The sequence below is a fragment of the Calidris pugnax genome, unplaced genomic scaffold (assembly GCF_001431845.1).
Source record: "Calidris pugnax isolate Ruff unplaced genomic scaffold, ASM143184v1 scaffold206, whole genome shotgun sequence".
Lineage (NCBI taxonomy): Eukaryota > Metazoa > Chordata > Aves > Charadriiformes > Scolopacidae > Calidris > Calidris pugnax.
The window spans coordinates 1,336,685-1,356,727 of record NW_015090957.1 but is presented as its reverse complement, the minus strand read 5'-3'; the positions used below and the strand labels follow the sequence as shown (position 1 = coordinate 1,356,727).

The window sequence follows — 20,043 nt, the reverse complement described above, 5'->3', positions numbered from 1 at the left end:
AGGGGGGGGGGGGGGGTGGTGGTGGCGTAATTCTGTCTGAAGGAATTGTTTTATGTAATTCTTTTCTTGTACACTTAGAAGCAGACTTAACTAATGTACTTTTCTAACAGGTGTTTAAAAGGTTTTAGAGTCAAACTCAGTGAACACTGTGAATGAAGCGGGAGGCCCTAGGGAATGAGAAAACGTGGTTATATAATTAAAAGTGATGACTTAGTTATTATTTTAGCAGATTTATATTTGCTTTTCTAGTAATAAGCAATGGGCAGCAGCAGCAATGGGCCAAGGGTGAATAGCAGTATCTTTTGCAGCACACTCCGGCAGCAGCGTTCTCAAAGGTGATGGTGACGGGGAACAGACCCACTGCTGCTGCCCTGCAAAGAGGAAATTGCTGGGCAGCAAGTCAGGCCCTGGCACAGAAGATCCCCCGTGTCCAATAAATGTTCAAATCAAGCTCTGGAGTGGAATGAAACACTGAACAAACCCTCCCTTTCACGTATTTTCCATTAACCTTATCTGTACACGTTGGGTGGCCCAGTCTAGCATTCAGCAGTGCAATACAGCTATGCTCTCTGGAGTCAAATACAACCTGTAGCGTTCTATTTTTCAGGGCTACAAGAGTCCTTACCTGATGGCTTCCTTCCCATCAAAGCCCGGAGGCATCGGCTCGATGTTATTGCTGAGGATGGGATGGTGGCTGCTCCCGCTGACACCCTGCACCCCCACATACCCACTCCGGGGCTGGAACCAGAACGACGGTCTCAGGAAGAAAGAAGGTGGATATGGTACTCCATAATTGTTTTATGTAATTCTTTTCTTGTACACTTAGAAGCAGACTTAACTAATGTACTTTTCTAACAGGTGTTTAAAAGGTTTTAGAGTCAAACTCAGTGAACACTGTGAATGAAGCGGGAGGCCCTAGGGAATGAGAAAACGTGGTTATATAATTAAAAGTGATGACTTAGTTATTATTTTAGCAGATTTATATTTGCTTTTCTAGTAATAAGCAATGGGCAGCAGCAGCAATGGGCCAAGGGTGAATAGCAGTATCTTTTGCAGCACACTCCGGCAGCAGCGTTCTCAAAGGTGATGGTGACGGGGAACAGACCCACTGCTGCTGCCCTGCAAAGAGGAAATTGCTGGGCAGCAAGTCAGGCCCTGGCACAGAAGATCCCCCGTGTCCAATAAATGTTCAAATCAAGCTCTGGAGTGGAATGAAACACTGAACAAACCCTCCCTTTCACGTATTTTCCATTAACCTTATCTGTACACGTTGGGTGGCCCAGTCTAGCATTCAGCAGTGCAATACAGCTATGCTCTCTGGAGTCAAATACAACCTGTAGCGTTCTATTTTTCAGGGCTACAGGAGTCCTTACCTGATGGCTTCCTTCCCATCAAAGCCCGGAGGCATCGGCTCGATGTTATTGCTGAGGATGGGATGGTGGCTGCTCCCGCTGACACCCTGCACCCCCACATACCCACTCCGGGGCTGGAACCAGAACGACGGTCTCAGGAAGAATGAAGGTGGATATGGTACTCCATACTTACCTAATTCAGAAACAAAGAAGGTGAGACGTCAACCAAAACCTGCTACGTGTCAACTCAACTTTGATAAATGCCATGTCCAGCCATCTCTGCCTCTAGGGCTGCAGAATACATCCTTAGAGCAGCGTAAAAGGATTGGTACGTCCTGCAAAGTTGTCCACCCGTCCACATCTGCGAATGCAGGAGGGCAACAATCACAGTGAAGACCTCATTGACCACCTCTTTGGCCCAGAAGTTAGAGGAAAATCAGGTGAAGTCCTACAACATCCTTTAAAACCCTGAGCTGCTGGAGTGAACGCAAAGAATCTCAGTGCCTCACTGCAAGGTTTATTGTTCCTTTTGGAGCCAGGGCCAAATGAGTTGGCTTCATGTGTCCAGCTTCTGGGAGAACAGGGTTCTTCCCCATCATTTCTGCCCAAGCACCACAGCAAATGCAGTTTCCAGCCCCTCACAGAACACGGCTCAGCTCATTGCTGTTAAGATGCCATCCCACAACCTGGCCAGCTCACTCCTGGGACACCTTTCTTGGTGCTGCATGTGGATTGCAGCTTTCTCAGCTCTACCCCACCACTTCTTCAGCACCTTTTCCCCTGTGATGGGAGAGGATTATAGAAGAAAAATGCAAGGAAGTTTGTGTTCTTTCCCTCACATTTCTACTTACCAGGCAAAACCTTATCGAAGTAGATGGCCAACAGCAAATACAAGACACTGTCCAGGGTCAGTGTGATGTACAGGGTAAAGAAAGGGTACAAGTCCGGTGCAAAGGCTGGTCCGTATTTTTCAAACTTTACCATCTAGGAGGAAAACAAGCATAGGTCAGATGCCACGCTTCCTTTAGCCAGAAATATTGACCACAAGTATCAGAAGTGCTTCAGGGAGTGAATTCAAAATTACGCAGGAGTTGTTACTACACCAGCAGAGTGACACACACAGTATTTGCCGGGACGGCACCTCAAGACCTCACGATTCTTCCACATCTTGGTACCCACCAGGGACATCCCACTGCTGCAGTAATTTTCCAGAGATCAAAATTTATTGTATATAGAGGGCTGGTAAAATTCATGATGCAGTTGAGAGTCTAACTATAGTTGTTACGAACTTGCATGTCCTTTTCAGAGTCAAGTTTTCTTTTCACAAAGCATCTGGGGCAGGGGTCATGATTAAGAGTGATTAAGGCAATTGCAAACGACGTATGGCAGCTACTGCTGTCTGGTAGAAGCCTGAAGCACGGTTGCTGTGGGCTGAACTTTGATAGTGTGCTGGCTTTATTTTGAACGTACCTTTGAGAAGCCAGCTGTGAAGGCAAAAGGACTGAAGAGATTAAAAATCCACTCCAAGGACACGGGTAGTTTTTCAAACAACGTCAGAAAGCCCAGCAACCCGAAGATGATGTGAAGGACAAATCCCACAAAACTGGCAATATTGGGCTGCTTTAACAAGGAGCTGAGCATGAAACAGAAGTGAATCTGCAGCAGAGAGAACCAGCAGTCAGTGGGATGCATTTCTGCTGGAGATTAAAGAAACCAACATGAAAAGCCAACAAGCAACGTGAGAGACCCAGCTGAGTTTCAGTTGCCCCTGCAGACGTGCGTGGCACATCCCAAGGCTTGTGTCACAGAGCTCTGATGCTTAGGGCAGGTCTATAGGGGCAGAGAGATGAGACCCCTCTCAGCCTCCCGTGGAGGAAGCTCTGGCCCCAGGGAGACTCAGCACCAGCCTTCCCATTAACACTGGTGTTAACACCTCTCTCTACTCTCATTTCAAATCAGAATCCCCCAAAATGTAACACCAGTGGTGTACTAGCCCATAAATTATAACAATAAATCCCAGTAGCGGAGAAGTTTTTGTTACTTTCTCATGTAATGCCCAGCCCTGGAGGACTCTGTTGTCTTTGAGGTTTAGATGGTTTCATTAGGAAGTGGAAAAAAACCAATTGTGCTGCATTTAAGAACACAAAGACAGACTTACAGATGCTATGCCATAAAAGAAGTAAAAAAAATATATCTCAAAAAAGCTGAAAACATGGGTGACTTCTCTAATTGTGATGAGTGTCAGCAGACTTGCTGTTATGGAGATGTAAACGCTGTACAGCAGGCTCCAGGACAACCTGCAAAGGAAGGCACAGTTACTTTTGCCTCTGGACATGACAGCACTTGCCATGACACAGCCCACACAAGAGTCACCCCTTTTAATTCAAATACCTCATAGTGCCAAACACACTTCCATTGGCAGTTTCCAGACTGGAAAGGTGGAAATATCCATACCTTGCACCTACCCACAGCTCTGCAGAGACAGAGGTGCCCGCACAGAGCCACGGGGCAGCGAGGCACGGGCTCTGCAGCCAGGAACACTGATTCTCACACTTTTCCCAATGATGTCAAATACTCATACTCAGGAGGCTTTGGAAGCCTGTTTTGATAGACACAGTGTCCCCCTGCACTTCAACATTTGTAATTTTCTCCAACATTTGTTGTATCTTCCCTTTTTGTGTTTTCCTGGAGACAAGTAACACCTCACAACAAGAACCTTGCTCCTCACGTCTCTGCTGCGTAAGGAGGCTCTTCTTCTTGTGTTGGGGGAGAAGAGCAGAGCAAAGTGTAACAAACACCAGAGAAGTCCTGGATCGGAGCCATGTGCTTGTTCTCCAGCAAACGATACCACACAGATCAAAGCAGCAACGGTTTTGCTTCAACAACACTCAAAACGTGGCTTCAGAGAGCAAATCACTGCTGCTGGGGCTTGGGGAATTACTGCTGCTCAGCCCAGCACTGGTACCAGACCCACATCCACCCCCCAAGCTCGCCTACATCTTACATACACAAAATAATGTAATTATGGTCATTACACAGTTTATTTCTACGAGACTTACCAGAATGCAATGTCTTGCAAACCCATTGCTCTCATTAATACCTTGAGCTGTTTCTTCTCTCTTATAACTTTCACTGATAAAAAGTACATGTATGGGGAGAAGCAGAATATAATGTAAATAATGAACCAAATATAACCCATTTTATACACAGGTTTGATCAAGGGTGATTTCGTGTGAACGCCGCTAATTGACTTCATCTCTTCCCAAACAGAATGGTTCGTTTTCACCTAAAGAAAATAAATTGTTATTTTGATTTTCTGTAATGAAACAACCAGCATCGGAGCAAGCAGGTTTTCATAAGCATTAAAATTATTAGTTTATCAATAATAATGTTACATTTATAAGTGGAAAATAACCTCAATATTTATTACCTTTTTTCATTGCCTTGTAATAAACACTAACGCTGCCTTGAGCCATGAGAACATCTACCATTTTTTTAACTTTTGAATCACACTCAGAATTTAAAAAGCTAATGATTGCAGAAAATGAATGGGTTTGGGCTTGTTTATTTCATTTGGCGTTTTTAGTTGGTTTTTTGTTTTTGCTTTGTTTTTTGTTTTTTTTTTTAATTTAGAAGTAACTCTGTAAAGAACAGAAAACATATTTTCCATCACGATGCTACTTACTTGTATGAGTGCTGCATCGATGCTGGACTGCACTGACAGGAAACCCCCGTGCCAGTACAATGGGAATTCACAATAACTTGATGAAAAATTGTAGCAGGTATCTGTGGGAAAGGGGGAAAAAAAAAAAAAAAAAAAAAAAGAGAAGAATTTGATCTCTATAATTCCATATATATGTGTACACGTATGTGAAGCACCTCCAGGAAAACCAGAGCCGGGGTCATGTCTGCGATGAGGTCCCTTCCAACCACTAAGATTCTGTGATTCTATGAGCTACCAACTGGTGTTGGCAGAATAAAGATCCTCTCCATCATTTCCATTTTCCAAGACCCGTTCTTAGCAAAATACCCATCAACTGATGAGCTCCTCTGACTTTTTAGCTGATAAGTTTATTTTTTGTTTCCATTCGCTTACCTCTTTTAGTCAGTTCATGGTTTAGTGCTGGTGGGGTTTTTCTGTTTGTAATCAGAGTTAGGTTGATGGTTGGACTAGATGATCTTAAAGGTCCCTTCCAACCCAGACAACTCTATGATTCTATGAATAGGGGTGTACTTGGTCAAAGAAGTCACAACATGAACAAATGTGTGTGCAGAGTTATGTTTTCACATATTAAATATATGTCTGTGCACTGTATATTAGAAGTACATTAGTACACACAAAATGTTCATTTGCAGGGCATGATTTGACGTGATAGGACATGCTCTTAAAATTCTTTCTCTGACTTCTGTTTCCTTCTGAGTGGACAAAACCTTAAATTCTGATTGATATCTTTCCTGAACCATTTAACACATCCAGCCTTGATCCCTTCTGAGCGGCACAGCAGCAGAGAGACCCATCTAAGCATTTTTTAAATGTAAAATCAAGTTCTCTAGTGCCATTTATTTTGTTACCAATGTGTTCAAAGGCATCATCTGGAGGTACCACTCTGTCGTGCTGGAATCTGAGACGGTAGGAGAAGTCATCCTTAAAAACAACACCAATGACGTCTTCCTCCTCAAATCCTATCGTTTCCAGTTTTTTCTCACTTTCTACCTCTTCTATTATTATACCTGTCGTTAAAAAAAAAAACCAATCACCAACAAAACCCATGAGAGTCGTAACTGATTAGTCATGCAACAACATGGGAACGTGCACCAGCCACAATTTACCTGTCAAAGCAGAATCTGCAGCCACGTGGCTCATTATCTGCCGGGTGGTGTTTGTCACGGGGGTGTAGGCCAACGTCACTCCCGTGGCATTAAAGGCAGGGTCGTCCAATCGCCCGAGGGAGACGTAAGGGACTTCTTGCCGTGGGTGGTGGAACACCATATTTGACGACGCTTGTATTATTAAGAGCAAAATCACCGATGTAATCCATTCCTAGAGGAAAGGAAGGAAACGTAAAGGTGAGTGGCAGCACAGAGCCTGGAAGGTGGTGTTGGAAAGTGTCTTCAAGGGCCTTCTCTATCCAGCACTGATCGGCTGCACAGCCCAGGTCTTCCAGTCATGAATGCCTTCTTTCTGTAGACGAGGAAGAGCTATTTCACAGGTGTAATCGTTTGAAAACATGAGAAATGTTCCAAGCGAAAAAGATGTTTTCTTAGTACCAAAGCCAACAAGGTCTGCTGATAGCTCTACACCCGTACTCACGAACTGGACATTGTGTTCTGCGCAGAAATGGGATCAACAACCAAAAGCAACAAACCAGCTTTGTAACAAGCCCGTACTGTGCTGTGAGATCGTAGTGTCACAGGAAGAAGTGAAACTGCTGGTATTTTCCAGAGAACCACATTACCAGCTGAGGCTTCTCATATATCTTCTAGTACATAGCGATGTAAAAACACTTGGTAGTGGAAATCCAAACCTCCCTTTTGAAGAACCAATACTTGCCTGAAAACTTTCTGTCTTCATCCTCCACACCAGAAGAATATTTTTCCATAGAAGAACCCGGGTTTGCCGAAATATTTTTGAGGCTCTCTTGAATATCCCCTGCATTTTCCCAGCTAGGATGAGAAAGGTAATAATATCATTGAGGATAAAACAGGTCACTGGGAGTTAATATATTTAACTTGAGTAAAAGCCAGATCAGAGGATGCCAATAACACACCAAGGGTTAAGAGCTTTTCTCAGTTTTACAATTTGGACAACCAAGGAGAAGTTCAAAGGAAGAAGTCCAAGATCACGGAAGAAAACAGAGAGATGGGTTGGACTCAGCTGCCTCTTCCACGTGCACAGATTCATCCTTCTTCATCCCAAAGAGGCTTTGTAGAAAGAGGCATTCAGCTGGCCATAGTCTCGTTCTTCATCTACATAAAACTAATGATACAAAAGTCAGTCTGCCCTGCACTAAAAATGTGAGAAGATTGAATGGCATATAGAAGAAAGAACCTATAAATTTTAGTTTTCTTTTTTTTTTAATGCAGTTATTCAGAACACTTTAAACATACATCATCTGCAGCAGCAGTGTCCAACCCAGCTCTGGAGAGCAGTAGCTCTGGTTTACGGTGCAGATCTGAGCTGAGCCTCAGATCCTGCATTTCTTACATTGAATTTCTGTCTTGCCTCAGACACGGGGTAAGTAGACCCCAAACCACCCCCAGGAGGTACTTACCTTCTCCCCACATCACCTGCAGAGGGAAGGCAGCTGCCACCCAGGGGGCAGGTAGATGCTAGAGCAGCCTAAAATACCTGCTGCCAACATCTCCCTTAGGCAGGCTGATGAGAGACCAATTTTTCATGTTTTCACCCAAATGCTAATAAAATGGATTATATCTCTGGTATAGGTAGAGAAGGGAAGCATTAAAACACCAGTGTGCTTCTTTATATCCTCCTAAATATGGGGAGGGAGGATTTCTTGGGGGATATTTTGATGGGGATTTTTTTTCAGCTCAGGTTTGGGTCATGTGGCCAAGCAACAAATACCCTGTGCAAGAAAAACAGCAGAGTGACTGGTTTCCCAACCTTCCCAGAAGGAAAACAGGGGAGGGAACCTCAGAACATATTTTTGAATTTTAATCCTTTCAAATGGCTGAAACCGAAAATCAAAGCAACCTCAAAGGCATTGTGCTCTTCTCCCCTTGGACATCGCTTCCTGATCCCGTGGACTGGGCAGCTGGAGTCAATAAACGCTTCTACTACTCTGCTCCCCTCCTGGTTTGTTTTTGGAAGAATTAAATATTTGCGTGCTCCAGGGGCGACGGATCCCCATCCCTGTTTACCCTCGGAGTGCTGGCACACGGCTTAGCCCCGCTTTCCCTGCCTCCTGCTTTCTCCTCTCCTGTGCTTCCCCACCGCAGCCTGCGACGAAGGTTAGAGCCACCTGGGAAGGGATTTCGAGGAAGTGTCCTTCTTTTTTGCCCAGGTCTGGATTTCGGTCGCTGCAAAGCACAAGCAGTAGCCCCAGGACACCGGGGCAGGAAACAAAGGTTCACGCTGGAGTATTTGGGTAACATGGAAAGCACGACAGTCTTGTGAAACTGCACTGAATCTCTACAGACGTAACAAACACTTCATTTAAAAAAAAAAAAAAAAAGATGGAGCAAATCTAATATTTTTTAAAACATTCCAATTAAATTTCTGTTGGTTTAAATCTCATTTTTGCCTTTGGAGCAAGAAGCAAATGCCCCTAGAAGCTGAAGTGTGAAGTCAGGAAGTCCAACAAATGATGCTGCCTAAAACACTGCGTGAGGTTCCCCAGGAAGAATGTAATTTACATTTGATACCGAGACACACAAAACGGGAGAGATGCCTCTGCCAGACCCGAGATGCAAAACTGCAGTTTCAGAGGACAAAAAACAAACATCAGAAATGTCTTTGGAGGCAACAGTGTTTGAGAAGCCTTGAACCAGTCAGAGCATCGCTTGTAAAACTGGAAGAATTTCCCTCCCGAGGACTCAGTAAATGCACCCAAACCTTTCGCTCCCCGGGAACACATTTCCCAGGGACTGAGATAACTTTGATGGGGTCCCCGTGCCCAGCTCTGCGGAGCCAAAGGTGTCCCAGGATGACACGTGCCGTGTATCCACCTCATTTATTTACCGTCTCAGGGATTTCCTATTTGACACCTCCTCAGGCTTTTTTTTTTTTTTTTTTCCCCTCTAATAAAACCTGAACAGAGGATACTGTGACTAACTCTATCGTGGCAGAGACCCCTGATGCTGGCTGTGAGGAGAGCCCAGAGGAGCCACCAGCTTTCCCAGCGCCAAGGACTAATCCCTGCTCACAGGGAGGGCAGAGGGAACCGTGCTCCCCCCACATACTCCTGTCTGCCAGTTGTTGCAAGTGCAAAAAAAAAAACAACTGCATCTGGCCAGTACACAGCCCTGTCTTTAACTCCTGATAAATACGAGCCAGGTTTGTACTGGCTCTACTCTTTAACATACAGTTTTTGAAACAGGGTTGTTATTTTTTCCTACTCTCAACTCAAAAAAAAAAAAAAAAAATAGCTGTAAGCCTGCCCTGTGTCAAAGTTCAACACTAGTTCATACATAAAAAGTTTGGGGTTCATGTTTTTAAAAGCCTTTCTGGGTGCTCAGAAGGGGAGCCAAGGGAGGGACCATGAGCTGGTCATGAGCTGGGAGGACCCAGCCTCAACCTGGGGCTCTTCGCCTGGAGCCAAACATCAGCAGCGAGAATCAAAACCCACACACACCCAGAAAAGCAGAATATTTTTGCTCCTTTGCCTCTTAAACATGTGAAGCTCAGTGTTTGTCAGAGAGCAGAGCTGGGAAGTAGAGCTGTCACGCACTCAGCGTAACGCTCTATTTGAAAGAATAAAGAAAAAGTCAATCACCAAACACAACCCCTGCACGAGAATGCCCCAGGCATCATTTTTCCCTTAACAAAAGAGAAAGATGAAACTCCTCACCTGATGATGTGTTTTCCATTAGACCTGTGTCTCCTCCAGCTCCCAGATGCCTGGGCTCTTCCTCGGGTGGCGGTGCCGGAGTGGGTTCGGTGCGGTCCCGCAGCCCGATGGCCATGCCCCCCCCTCCAGCCTGACGTCAGCCCCGCTCCCGAATGCTCCCAAACCCTCCCACAGCAACAACCCAACCCTGGAGTAAAACCTCCAGCCTCCTGGCCTAGAGCTCGGAGGCATTACCATGGCATTCTGCAGCATTAATGTGACACGTGCCTTGCGTCTGGTACAAACAGCACGTTTCTGGTGGGTCTCCGAGCCCTGGGGAGTGATGCCGTGCCCTGAGCCGGGGTCTCCGAGCCCTGGGGCGTGATGCTGTGCCCTGAGCCAGGGTCCCAGGTGGTGCCAGAGCAACCTCGTCCCTGTCCAAGCTCCTCCAGAGGGAAACCTTCACCGCCTTCTCCCCGTCCCGCGCAGCGCCCGAGGCAGCCAGCCCTCCTTCCTCTGCAGGCACCAACCCCACAGCCAAGGACCAACGGGATTTTAATTCCTCATTTCGCTCTTCCCCTTTGTTTTTAATAATATTTTGTTCGTTCCACTCCTTTTAATTGCTTTTCCAGCAGCTGTCACACAGCTGGAATCAGGACAGTTTGTTGGGTTGGTTGTTTGTGGTTATTTTCTTTAAAAAAAAAAGAAAAAAAAAAAAAAAAAAGAAGGATCTGCATTCAAAACAGGGAGGTGAGGAAATGGGATAAGCCAGGAAATCCAAATGAGTTGGAAGGGCGCGCAGCCACACGACAACTCGAGTAGTTAAAGGAATTTGACTGTCCTGGAGCTTCAACAGCTTGAGGACTCTGCATCTCATTTGCAGAGCTGACTGAAACCACAAGAGCCGCCTGGTTGTTGCTTAACAAAAGGCTGTAGCTCTTCTGCAGCTGCCGATTTACTCATTTTCCAAGAATGAGCTCATTTCAGAGAGGAGCAGAGCATTTTTCTCCATCACTTCCCATTGGGCAACAAGGGAGGACTGGGGAAGGTTACTCATAACTGCAAAAAGCACACACGAGATGCACTTCACTAAGAAAATACCACATTTCTGAGCTGTATCCTGTGCCACAGTGTGCTGGCAGCACCGGGGGGTCCCCACGTGCCTGCACGTTGTCTACAGAAAATGCAGTTTAACATAAAAATGACACCTGCTCCTTGGGGTTTCCCATCCTGTGTCTCTGGGTCTTGCTCCTGCCTCCTTGGACCCCAGTCTCAGGCAACCCCTTGGGGCTTCCCTGGGAAGCAGCTGGAGAGCAGGTAGCATCTCAAGGTGTCATTGATTAAATCCCCAAACAGTTGCTCCCCAGGGGACTGGGGACCAGCCTCGGATCGACCAGGAGGAGAGGATGGGCTGGGGTCAGAGCAGCATCCTCTGAGGGGGACACTCCAAGCAATGCATTTCAGGAAAAAGGAGAGGCAAAAGCTCCTGGAAACTCTTATCAAGGAGAACTTCAGCATCCTAAATGAGGGATTTTCTGGCCATCTTTTAAAGGAAGCACTACAAGGGAATGGATTCATTTTACAGCATTAAAAAAAAAAAAAAAAATTGGGAACTTTCACCAAGTTCAGATTAAATTCCTTTGGGGTTATTTTTCTCCCCACTGAGGGGCAGGGAGTGCAACCCCCTTTTCTTTTGCTGGGTCCTCAGCTGACCCACAGGGCTGGAGGTGGATCTTCTCCTCCTTCTCCCGGCAGCAATTCCCCAAATTCAATTAAAACCATGTAATTACTGCAGGCTGACACCCCTCGCCATGCCAGGGGCCGGGGTGCCCACGCTCTGCCCACGTCCCCGCTGCGCTCCAGGGAACAGCAAAGGCTTTTGAAAAGATATTTCCTCTATTTCTAGCACGGCAAGGCACACGCGTGATGGAAACACAAGCATTTAACAATCCAATCCATCTTTATTTTGGTAGTACTTTCTGCTGGAAAAGGAAAAACCTTCACTTTACAAATACAGCAAAGTGGTAAAAGAAGGACTGGCGTATAAAATAAACTGGAAATGATTCAAAGCGCCTGACGGCAACATCAGGAGGAGAGTTATAAACACCTTTAGACTTGGTACCTTCTGTTTCCTGCTACTGGATGTGGGCTATGTGACAAACTTCACTCACTCTACAGAGGTATTTTTAAAATAAGGGCTTTTCTTGGTGATGTAAACAAAATCAGAAACATTAAATTCCTCCATAGAAAAATACAACCTTGTACTAACACCACAAAGTAAATGCATCTTCCAAGTTTCAGCCGTATTAGCTAACTATTTCTCACAACAGCCCTGGGAAGGGTGGCACAAAGGGACCTGATTTGCCCCTCGTCCCACACCCAGCCCCAACCCCGCTGCCCTGGCCCCAGTTTCCCCCCTAGAGCACAAACTGGTGAATGGTGCAGCTGGATTGGGCATGTCACCGGTAACAGCAGAATAAAACCTGCAGGAATAAAGCTTTGCAGGTCCCAGGGGATTCTCTAGTTTAATTTTGGATGTGTTTTCCCCTACTCTGGCAATTACAGACGCCGTGTGACACTCTGAAAGCCATCGGGCACAATACACCCCCATTACAGCGATGCTTTGGGGAGGCACCTTACGCCCCATCGACACAGGACACGCCAAAAAGATGCCACCCAAACACACAGTTAGCTGCAGGAGCCAAGTTCTTTGTGCATCTAACTGCATAAATACAGTGCCAACATCAACCGAGTGGCTCCAGGGTGAACACCCACAGGCCCAAGCTGAACAGCTCTGGATGCCAATGGAAGTCTTCATGCCATCCCTTTGAAACGTCAGGAAACAAGAAAACTATTTGAAAGGGGGTGATGTCACCCAGACAGCACTGAACAACTCTGCAGACTACTAACTCTAAGTTAAAGAATAAAATTAAGACATGGAGGCTCACAGGCCACAACTGGACTTTCCCAATCTCGCTGCTGGACAGATGTGCAGGTGACACTCAGCTGAAAAGCCATTTACAAAACGAGATGGAAGTAAGAAGGGATTTGGAGAAGACACACTTAGCTGGTACATACAGATAGGGGAACGCATCACGAGACAAAATTCTGGGTCCCACCTTTGCTCCAAGTAAAGGAAAATGCTCAGAGATACTGGCTGGCAGCAGGGATGCAGCTGGGAGGAAGGGGCTTGGGCTTCCCAGGGGCTAAATAAAAGGCTGCATGAAGAAAAGAGCTTTTTCTTTTCTTACGGGGAGTTCCCAGGGGCTAAATAAAAGGCTGCATGAAAAAAAAGAGCTTTTTCTTTTCTTACGGAGAAGCTTCAGCCCTAGAAAGGTTGTTACTGGAGCTGCAGTTTAGAGGCTGGTGCTGTAACCCTCATCTTCACACGTGGTTTGTTCCAGCCCAGGAGTGCTGGGATACACCAAGTACCAGGGCTCAGCATCACGGGCAGACTCAGTCTGTGCCCCCGAGGGGAAGGGACCCATCCCGGGGGAAGGGACCCATCCCTGGGGAAGCAAACGGGACGTCCAGGGGTTTCTGCAGCTCTTGGGCTCAGATTTTAACTACAAACCAAAATCTGTGCGTTTATATGCAACCCACAGGTAGAAAAGAGGGAGCAAGAGTCGTACATTGAGTTCACAACCTCCCATCGCAGAACAAGAAACTAAGGCAAATGGATTTTGGCTCAACACAACAATAAACCATCATCAGACACACAACATACATTATTGCCTGACAATTACAAACAGTTGGGACACAGAACTCCACCTTAAGCCACATTTTTTTGAGTTTTCACAAGAAAAGCAAAGGTCTTTTCTAACTTTACTGTGAAGATATATATGTGATATTTCTTATGAAGCCAGTGTTTCAATAGAAATGTTTCTCTGTATTTGTTCATCGCAGGACACAACAAACTGTTAGCATCTTTAATTTCACCTTATAAGACTAAAAAAAGTGATGATAGCTTTGCATAGAAAAAAAAACAAAACAAAAAATACATATTTTCAACATACACGTGTCATATCTTAGGATAAAGGATCACATATTCTGCTCTTCTGAGTGCTTCTATGCAAACCAAAGGCACGATTCCTACTGATGAGGCTGTGAATTTGGACCTTATTTTTTGGGTGGTTTACGCAGGTGAATGAAAAATGGCCAGGCCAGGCCAAAGCAAACGTTCCTGTGCTGAGCACACGACTGCACCACTTACTGCTATCACAACAAAGACGGATTAGGAAATGCCCTTGCATCTACTTATGAATCCACTGCCAAGAGAAACGAAAACATGTGCAAAGGACTGTCTCGGAGAGCAGCTGGCAGGAGACAGGGCGTTCCACCCACCACAAGAATTAGGCTGTTTGTCATGAAGACGAGAAATACTCACATCTCTGCAAACCCCGTAACTACAGTTATGTCTTTGTACTTTTACCGAGCTGGGGGGGGAAAAAACCAAACCAACAAACAAACCAGCATCTGCTTCTGTACACCCCCTTTAACCCTACAGTGCATGCATCACTAACACCAACCCCCCCAGCACGGGGTCCCCCCCAGCCACCAACCTGCAGCCGGGGGGGTGAGAGGTGCTGATGAGGACCATGTTACGGCTGTAAATGAGGATTTTCGTGGGGGTTGGGCACCAAGCCAAGCTCGTGGCACAACTCAGGACCCTCTTTGCGGTGAAGGTGGTTACTTTGGAGATTTCCCCCCCCTCTCTCCTAAGCAGGTGCATCTTCTAAGCGTTAAGCAGGGACGGAGCAGCCGGGACCTCGCAGGGACACGTGTCCACAGCCCAGGGCAGGGGCACGGCAAGACCCACCAACCAGCAACACTCCAGCAGCCACTGGTTTTGCCCAAAGGCACAACTTCCAGCAAGGAGAGCCCGGTCAGGGGCAGCCGGGGCTGAGGGAGGGAGGGAGGGAGGTGGGGGCTGTGGCACAAGCCACCAACTTGCCACCGGCGCCAGGAGATGACCCACTGCCTGGGCAGCACCTCCTTGCCCAACACAAACTGGGAAACAGTGGGCAGGAGATGGAATTCCAGACCAGGCTGAACAACGTTGGGGATGCTCACCGCTATCGGGGCGATTCCTGAGGCCGGGATGGTGGGACACGCTCTGGGCTTCCAAATGCCATTCCCTGTGCCCACCCCGGCTCCGGATCCCCCCACACACAGGCCCCATGGCACGGGCAGGCCGTGGCCGGCACACAGCCCCAGCTGGGGAGAACATCTGGGCCGTGAGGAGCTCAGAAAATGACTCTGTCCTCCTGCGTCCTCTCCCACCACAGCGTGCTGTTCAGCGTCCCGAACCCGCTGTCCTCCTCCTCCTGCTCCCTGGCCAGCTCCACGAACACCTGGGGGGCAGGGACAGGCTGTGAACACACCGCGCTCCCCGGCCACAAACAGGATCAATGCTAAACACCTCACAGGTACTGAACGTATCACTTCATCTCCAGAGAGGAAGTTTTTAGTATTTGGGGTTGGGGAGAACATCTGGGCCGTGAGGAGCTCAGAAAATGACTCTGTCCTCCTGCGTCCTCTCCCACCACAGCGTGCTGTTCAGCGTCCCGAACCCGCTGTCCTCCTCCTCCTGCTCCCTGGCCAGCTCCACGAACACCTGGGGGGCAGGGACAGGCTGTGAACACACCGCGCTCCTCGGCCACAAACAGGATCAATGCTAAACACCTCACAGGTACTGAACGTATCACTTCATCTCCAGAGAGGAAGTTTTTCATATTTCGGGTTTATTGTCTCCTTGCTCCACCTCATTTCCTCCAGAGCACAGTGAATCATCGAATGCTATGGGGTTGGAAGGGACCTCTGGAGATCATCTAGTCCAACAGCCCCACCAAAGCAGGGCCACCCAGAGCAGGTCCCACAGGAACGTGTCCAGGTGGGTTTGAATGTCTCCAGAGAAGGAGACTCCACCACCTCCCTGGGCAGCCTCTGCCAGGGCTCTGCCACCCTCACAGGAAAGAAGTTCCTCCTCACGTTTAGGTGGAACTTCTTATACTCAAGTTTGTGCCCATTTCCTCTTGTTCCATCACTGGGCACCACTGAAAAAAGACCAGCCCCGTCCTCCTGACACCCACCTTTTAAGTATTTGTACGCATGTCAAAATGAAGTTGAACCAAATACAAGCTGAAGGACACTTATGGTCAGCAATAACTAATGCAGAATAAGCAGTAATAAACCTCGGCTTTACCCTCCTTTCAGAAATGAACAGCAATGCCCATCCTTTGACTAAATCAGAGCGGTATTTCCACAAACACCACAAATTTATTTTGCCCCAATCACTGCAGTTGGCAATCTATTTTTAAAGGGGAATACTCTTAAAGGAGAAAACAGGAATAAAGAGGAGCAGGGGAACTGGCAGCCCCCAATTCACTTTGGAAAAGGGAATTTCAGTTCCCCAAAAATGCCTGAACAGGCCCCAGCTGCCTGAAATATGGGCACTGAGGACGAGCTGCCAGCACAGGGCTCCCCGTCCTCCCCATCCATCCCTCCACCCCGACGTGCCCAGACTGCACCCACGGCTCCTGCACGGTGGGGACAAAGCCAATCCAGCCCAAACACCTGCAAAAACCCCGTCAAAAATCCTGCAGCACCCTCACGGGCTGGGGGTCCTCCCCCGGAACAGCCCCTGCTGTGACCCACCTGCTCCAGCGTCGCCTGGGAGAAGCTGTACTCCTCGATGTTAAAGGCATGTTTCACTGTCAGAAGAACAGAGAGAGTCTATTTAGGGACACTTCACTCTCTGACCCAACTTGATTTAGAGCATCTTAAGCTGGTACAAGCGCTTACTCGTCATTTCCCAAAAAACAGAGCTGGGGACATCAGTAATAACAGAATAAAATAAATTAAATGAATTTGGAACAGAAATGCAAAAGTGGCACCACATGGCAAATATGTCAGTTATGGGAGACAAAATGATTTCTGTATGTGATGGGTAGCAAGTGCTTAGTTACCTTCTTCCAGCTTGGAAAAAGAATGTGAAAGCGACTGTACATCTTCTTTAGGGATTTTATATGCCAAAATAGAAGCAAAACTGGAAAAAAAGAAACAAAGCAAGTTTAGCTGCAGGTAAAACTACTCAAAGCAAAAATAATAATATGCAAGTGAATGGATCTGAACTCTCTCTCTTCCAGGCATTTTGACAAGACATCATCATACAAGAGGAGTGATGCAGCTCCAGCAGACCAGCTGGTTTATAACCCCAACCAGAGATCCAGGTCCAGGTGCATCAGTAAAGCCCCCCCTGAAGCTGCTCTATGATTTACATGCTCTTCAGCCAAGATCCAACCATTTCTATTCTGCCTATAAATTCATGAAAGAAAAATCACTGCCCGGAACTCCCGAAGTTATGAGGTTTTTGCCTTTCCACTGAACTCAGATGGAGGTCACAGGATCTTTTGGGACCCAGACTCCAGAGCAGGGACCTGCTCTACCCCACACACTGGCTTCTGAAAAATGAGCTCTCCTCCAAACCCCTCACGTTTGAGGAATGCTGCCTACACGATGCCTTTTTTCGAGAGTCTCAGTGACCACCAAGCCAGACCCAGGAGCTCCTACAGCAGAAATTCAAAGCCATTGGGGGAAACCAACCACAGCCCCCCCCTCAAACCCCCAGGAAACGTTCAAGCATTTCCAGAGAAGGGCCAGTGACTCAGAGACTCAGATTTTACCCCATTTCCCAGGGGCCCTGACCGAGGAGGAAGCCGTCAGGCACCAGCTATGCAGAAATCAAGTTTTGCTTCCTCTGTGCCAAACATCTGCAGGCAGGGCTCCGGGCCACCACCCTGGCAGCTTTTGCTGGCCTGCAAAACCCTTCCTCTTTTTTTTTTTTTTTTTTACATTTTTATTTTTTTTTAAGCTACATGTAAATATCTTTTGTAAATTTTGGCACCAAGTAGGTACCAAGGAGCTGCTGGGAAATCAGAGGATTCGTGTTAATATCAATGTGTTCTGCATATTTGTTGAACTTCACCTTTCCTGACGATTTGCGTTGGGGAAGATGTGCAAAATCTGGTTCTGCAGATACTCCACCTGCTGTACATCTGCTGTCTCCTTTAATTTCATTTCCAGGAAGTATCCTCTGCCGAACTTACTCTTCAGGTGTTGCACTGTACCTATGCACCTACCAACCACAGAGAAAAACCAGAGCTGTATGTGTATATATACGTATATTCAGCTACACACTGCACTCAAAAAGCAGCCTCAGCTCTAACAGACCCGTTTTGCAGCGTAAGGTTTAATTTTGCTCCCAGTTTAAGACAAAAAAAAATTGTCTACCCGTATTTTCAAAGCAATATATTCCAGTTGACACCCATCCTACCCTCCCTGCCACACACAGGGGAGGGCTCTGGCGGTACCTGAGCTGCCCGGCCACCAGGATGGCCACACGGTCACAAACAGCATCTGCCTCTTCCATGTAGTGGGTGGTCAGGATAGCTGCTCTCTCCTTATTCTTAAACGCTGCTCGAATCGCCCGCCTACGAAGCAGAACCAAAAACCATCCCTGAATAAAACATTTGGCGTGTAACAGCAAATCCAGGGTCAGCTGGACCAGAGGGCTGCGATGGTCAAACGCAACCCCTGTATTTTATGGACCAATGCTACTCCCACAGCAACAATTAAAACCTGATTATTTTTTTTCCCCACAAAGATGACTCAAATCTCATACTCCTTGTATTTTAAGATTTCTTTCGAACTTGTATTTTAAGATTTCTTTCGACTTTCAAGCTTTTAATCTGGGAGTTATTCCGGGAGAGGACGCAGAAGTGCACCTGGCACCGAAGCAGTGTCCACTTTCAAGCTTTTAATCTGGGAGTTATTCCAGGAGAGGACGCAGAAGAAGCGCACCTGGCACAGAAGCAGTGCCGATTCCCTGCCTTTGGCTCTCCCTAGTGTTAACAGGGATAATGCACATGGAAAATGGGGCAAATTCCCCAAGAGAAAGGAGCGGGTGGCCGGCCCAGCCCCGCTGGCACTCACCACATGTGCTGCTTGGCTTTGGGATCCATCCCAGTGGAGGGTTCGTCCAGGAGCGTCACCCGGGGGTTGCCCAACATGCTCAGGGCAAAGCACAGCTGGGAGGAGGCAAAGGGAGAAGGTGAGGACACTGTGGGCCCCGGGGGGGACACAAGCAGCGTGGCAGCTCGGGGGGCTCCCCCCTACCTTGCGTTTCAGCCCGACCCCCAGCTTCTTCGTCGTCTTCTGCAGGTGGTCCCCTAAATCCAGGGCACTGGCGATGCTGCGGGAAGGGGAGGACCACACGTGAGAAGCCAAGAGGGGGATGGTTTGGCTTCCCCTCCATCACACAGGATGCAAACAGTCCCGTTCAAAGAGCTCAAATACAAATATTTGTATGTAAAATATATAAAAAAAGGCAGAGCAATAAGCTGAATTGGAGCTGGCTGCTTCTACACAAAACCTCCTGCACCATGTCCTAGGAGGTGACAACCCAGAAATGGCTCCAAGCCCTGAACAGCCTTTGCAGAGGCCCCTGTTAGCACTTCATGACTTAAAAAATGGAAAAATTTATAAATGCCAGTTGAATTTTGTGTGGCTGAATCTGTATCTCCTGACATAAAAATTCACACTTGCTGAATTCGCTGAAAAGATCCCATCAAACTTAAACGAACAAAAATATTGCCTTAGGGGATGTGGGGGAAAAAAGCCCTAAGAAAAATATAGCTAAATGCTTAAACCTTCCTCTAATAAACTACTTACCGTTTTACGACTTCCTTAACATCGCTCTGACTCATTCCTTTGATGGCACCATAAATTTCAAAGTGCTCCTGCAGGGTAATATCTGGCCAGAGCGGGTTGGTCTGAGGACAGTACCCCACAAACCTCACTGAGTCATCGTCGCCGCTCGGGCCAAAAGAGCCATCTCCCATCAGAACCTTCAAAAAAAACGCACAGACTCCAATCAATATTATCAGTTTCAGAACTGTTTTTGTAAAGTTCTAGCAAAAACCACTTGGGAATGCTTGCCATAATAGTAAAAAAAGTAAAAATAGATTCATTTTCTATTTAGTTTGTAGCATGTAAGTACCTGTCCACTGGTTGGCTCAATCTCTCCAACGAGCATATTAATTAACGTGCTTTTCCCAGCTCCGTTGGGTCCCAACAGCCCCAGTATTTCTCCTGAAGGATGGAGGAAACACAAAACATTGGCC

General features: G+C 47.0%; 2 protein-coding genes across 5 annotated transcripts in view; both read right to left on the bottom strand.

Annotated features, from left to right (window-relative positions):
- Positions 1 to 9,996, bottom strand: part of LOC106893930 (ATP-binding cassette sub-family A member 9-like) — a 26,327-nt gene extending 16,331 nt beyond the window's left edge. For 2 of the 4 annotated variants that reach the window (XM_014952275.1, XM_014952277.1), the window contains exons 1-10: positions 9,881 to 9,996; positions 6,904 to 7,016; positions 6,183 to 6,393; positions 5,925 to 6,083; positions 5,038 to 5,138; positions 4,412 to 4,638; positions 3,511 to 3,649; positions 2,823 to 3,008; positions 2,199 to 2,336; positions 626 to 792 (exon numbers count right to left, since the gene is read on the bottom strand). In XM_014952275.1, coding sequence (XP_014807761.1) covers positions 626 to 792; positions 2,199 to 2,336; positions 2,823 to 3,008; positions 3,511 to 3,649; positions 4,412 to 4,638; positions 5,038 to 5,138; positions 5,925 to 6,083; positions 6,183 to 6,393; positions 6,904 to 7,016; positions 9,881 to 9,995 — 1,556 coding nt within the window. In that variant the 5' untranslated portion in view covers position 9,996. Of the gene's footprint in view, positions 1 to 625; positions 793 to 1,373; positions 1,546 to 2,198; positions 2,337 to 2,822; positions 3,009 to 3,510; positions 3,650 to 4,411; positions 4,639 to 5,037; positions 5,139 to 5,924; positions 6,084 to 6,182; positions 6,394 to 6,903; positions 7,017 to 9,880 lie in introns of all 4 variants that reach the window. The other 2 variants (XM_014952274.1, XM_014952276.1) reach the window with 1 other exon arrangement.
- Positions 9,997 to 13,727: 3,731 nt separating this feature from the next.
- Positions 13,728 to 20,043, bottom strand: part of ABCA5 (ATP binding cassette subfamily A member 5) — a 32,262-nt gene continuing 25,946 nt past the window's right edge. The window contains exons 31-40 of the mRNA XM_014952267.1: positions 19,920 to 20,011; positions 19,592 to 19,767; positions 19,037 to 19,112; positions 18,854 to 18,948; positions 18,232 to 18,351; positions 17,847 to 17,996; positions 16,828 to 16,907; positions 16,517 to 16,572; positions 15,353 to 15,476; positions 13,728 to 15,089 (exon numbers count right to left, since the gene is read on the bottom strand). Coding sequence (XP_014807753.1) covers positions 15,369 to 15,476; positions 16,517 to 16,572; positions 16,828 to 16,907; positions 17,847 to 17,996; positions 18,232 to 18,351; positions 18,854 to 18,948; positions 19,037 to 19,112; positions 19,592 to 19,767; positions 19,920 to 20,011 — 953 coding nt within the window. The 3' untranslated portion in view covers positions 13,728 to 15,089; positions 15,353 to 15,368. The remainder of the gene's footprint in view (positions 15,090 to 15,352; positions 15,477 to 16,516; positions 16,573 to 16,827; positions 16,908 to 17,846; positions 17,997 to 18,231; positions 18,352 to 18,853; positions 18,949 to 19,036; positions 19,113 to 19,591; positions 19,768 to 19,919; positions 20,012 to 20,043) is intronic.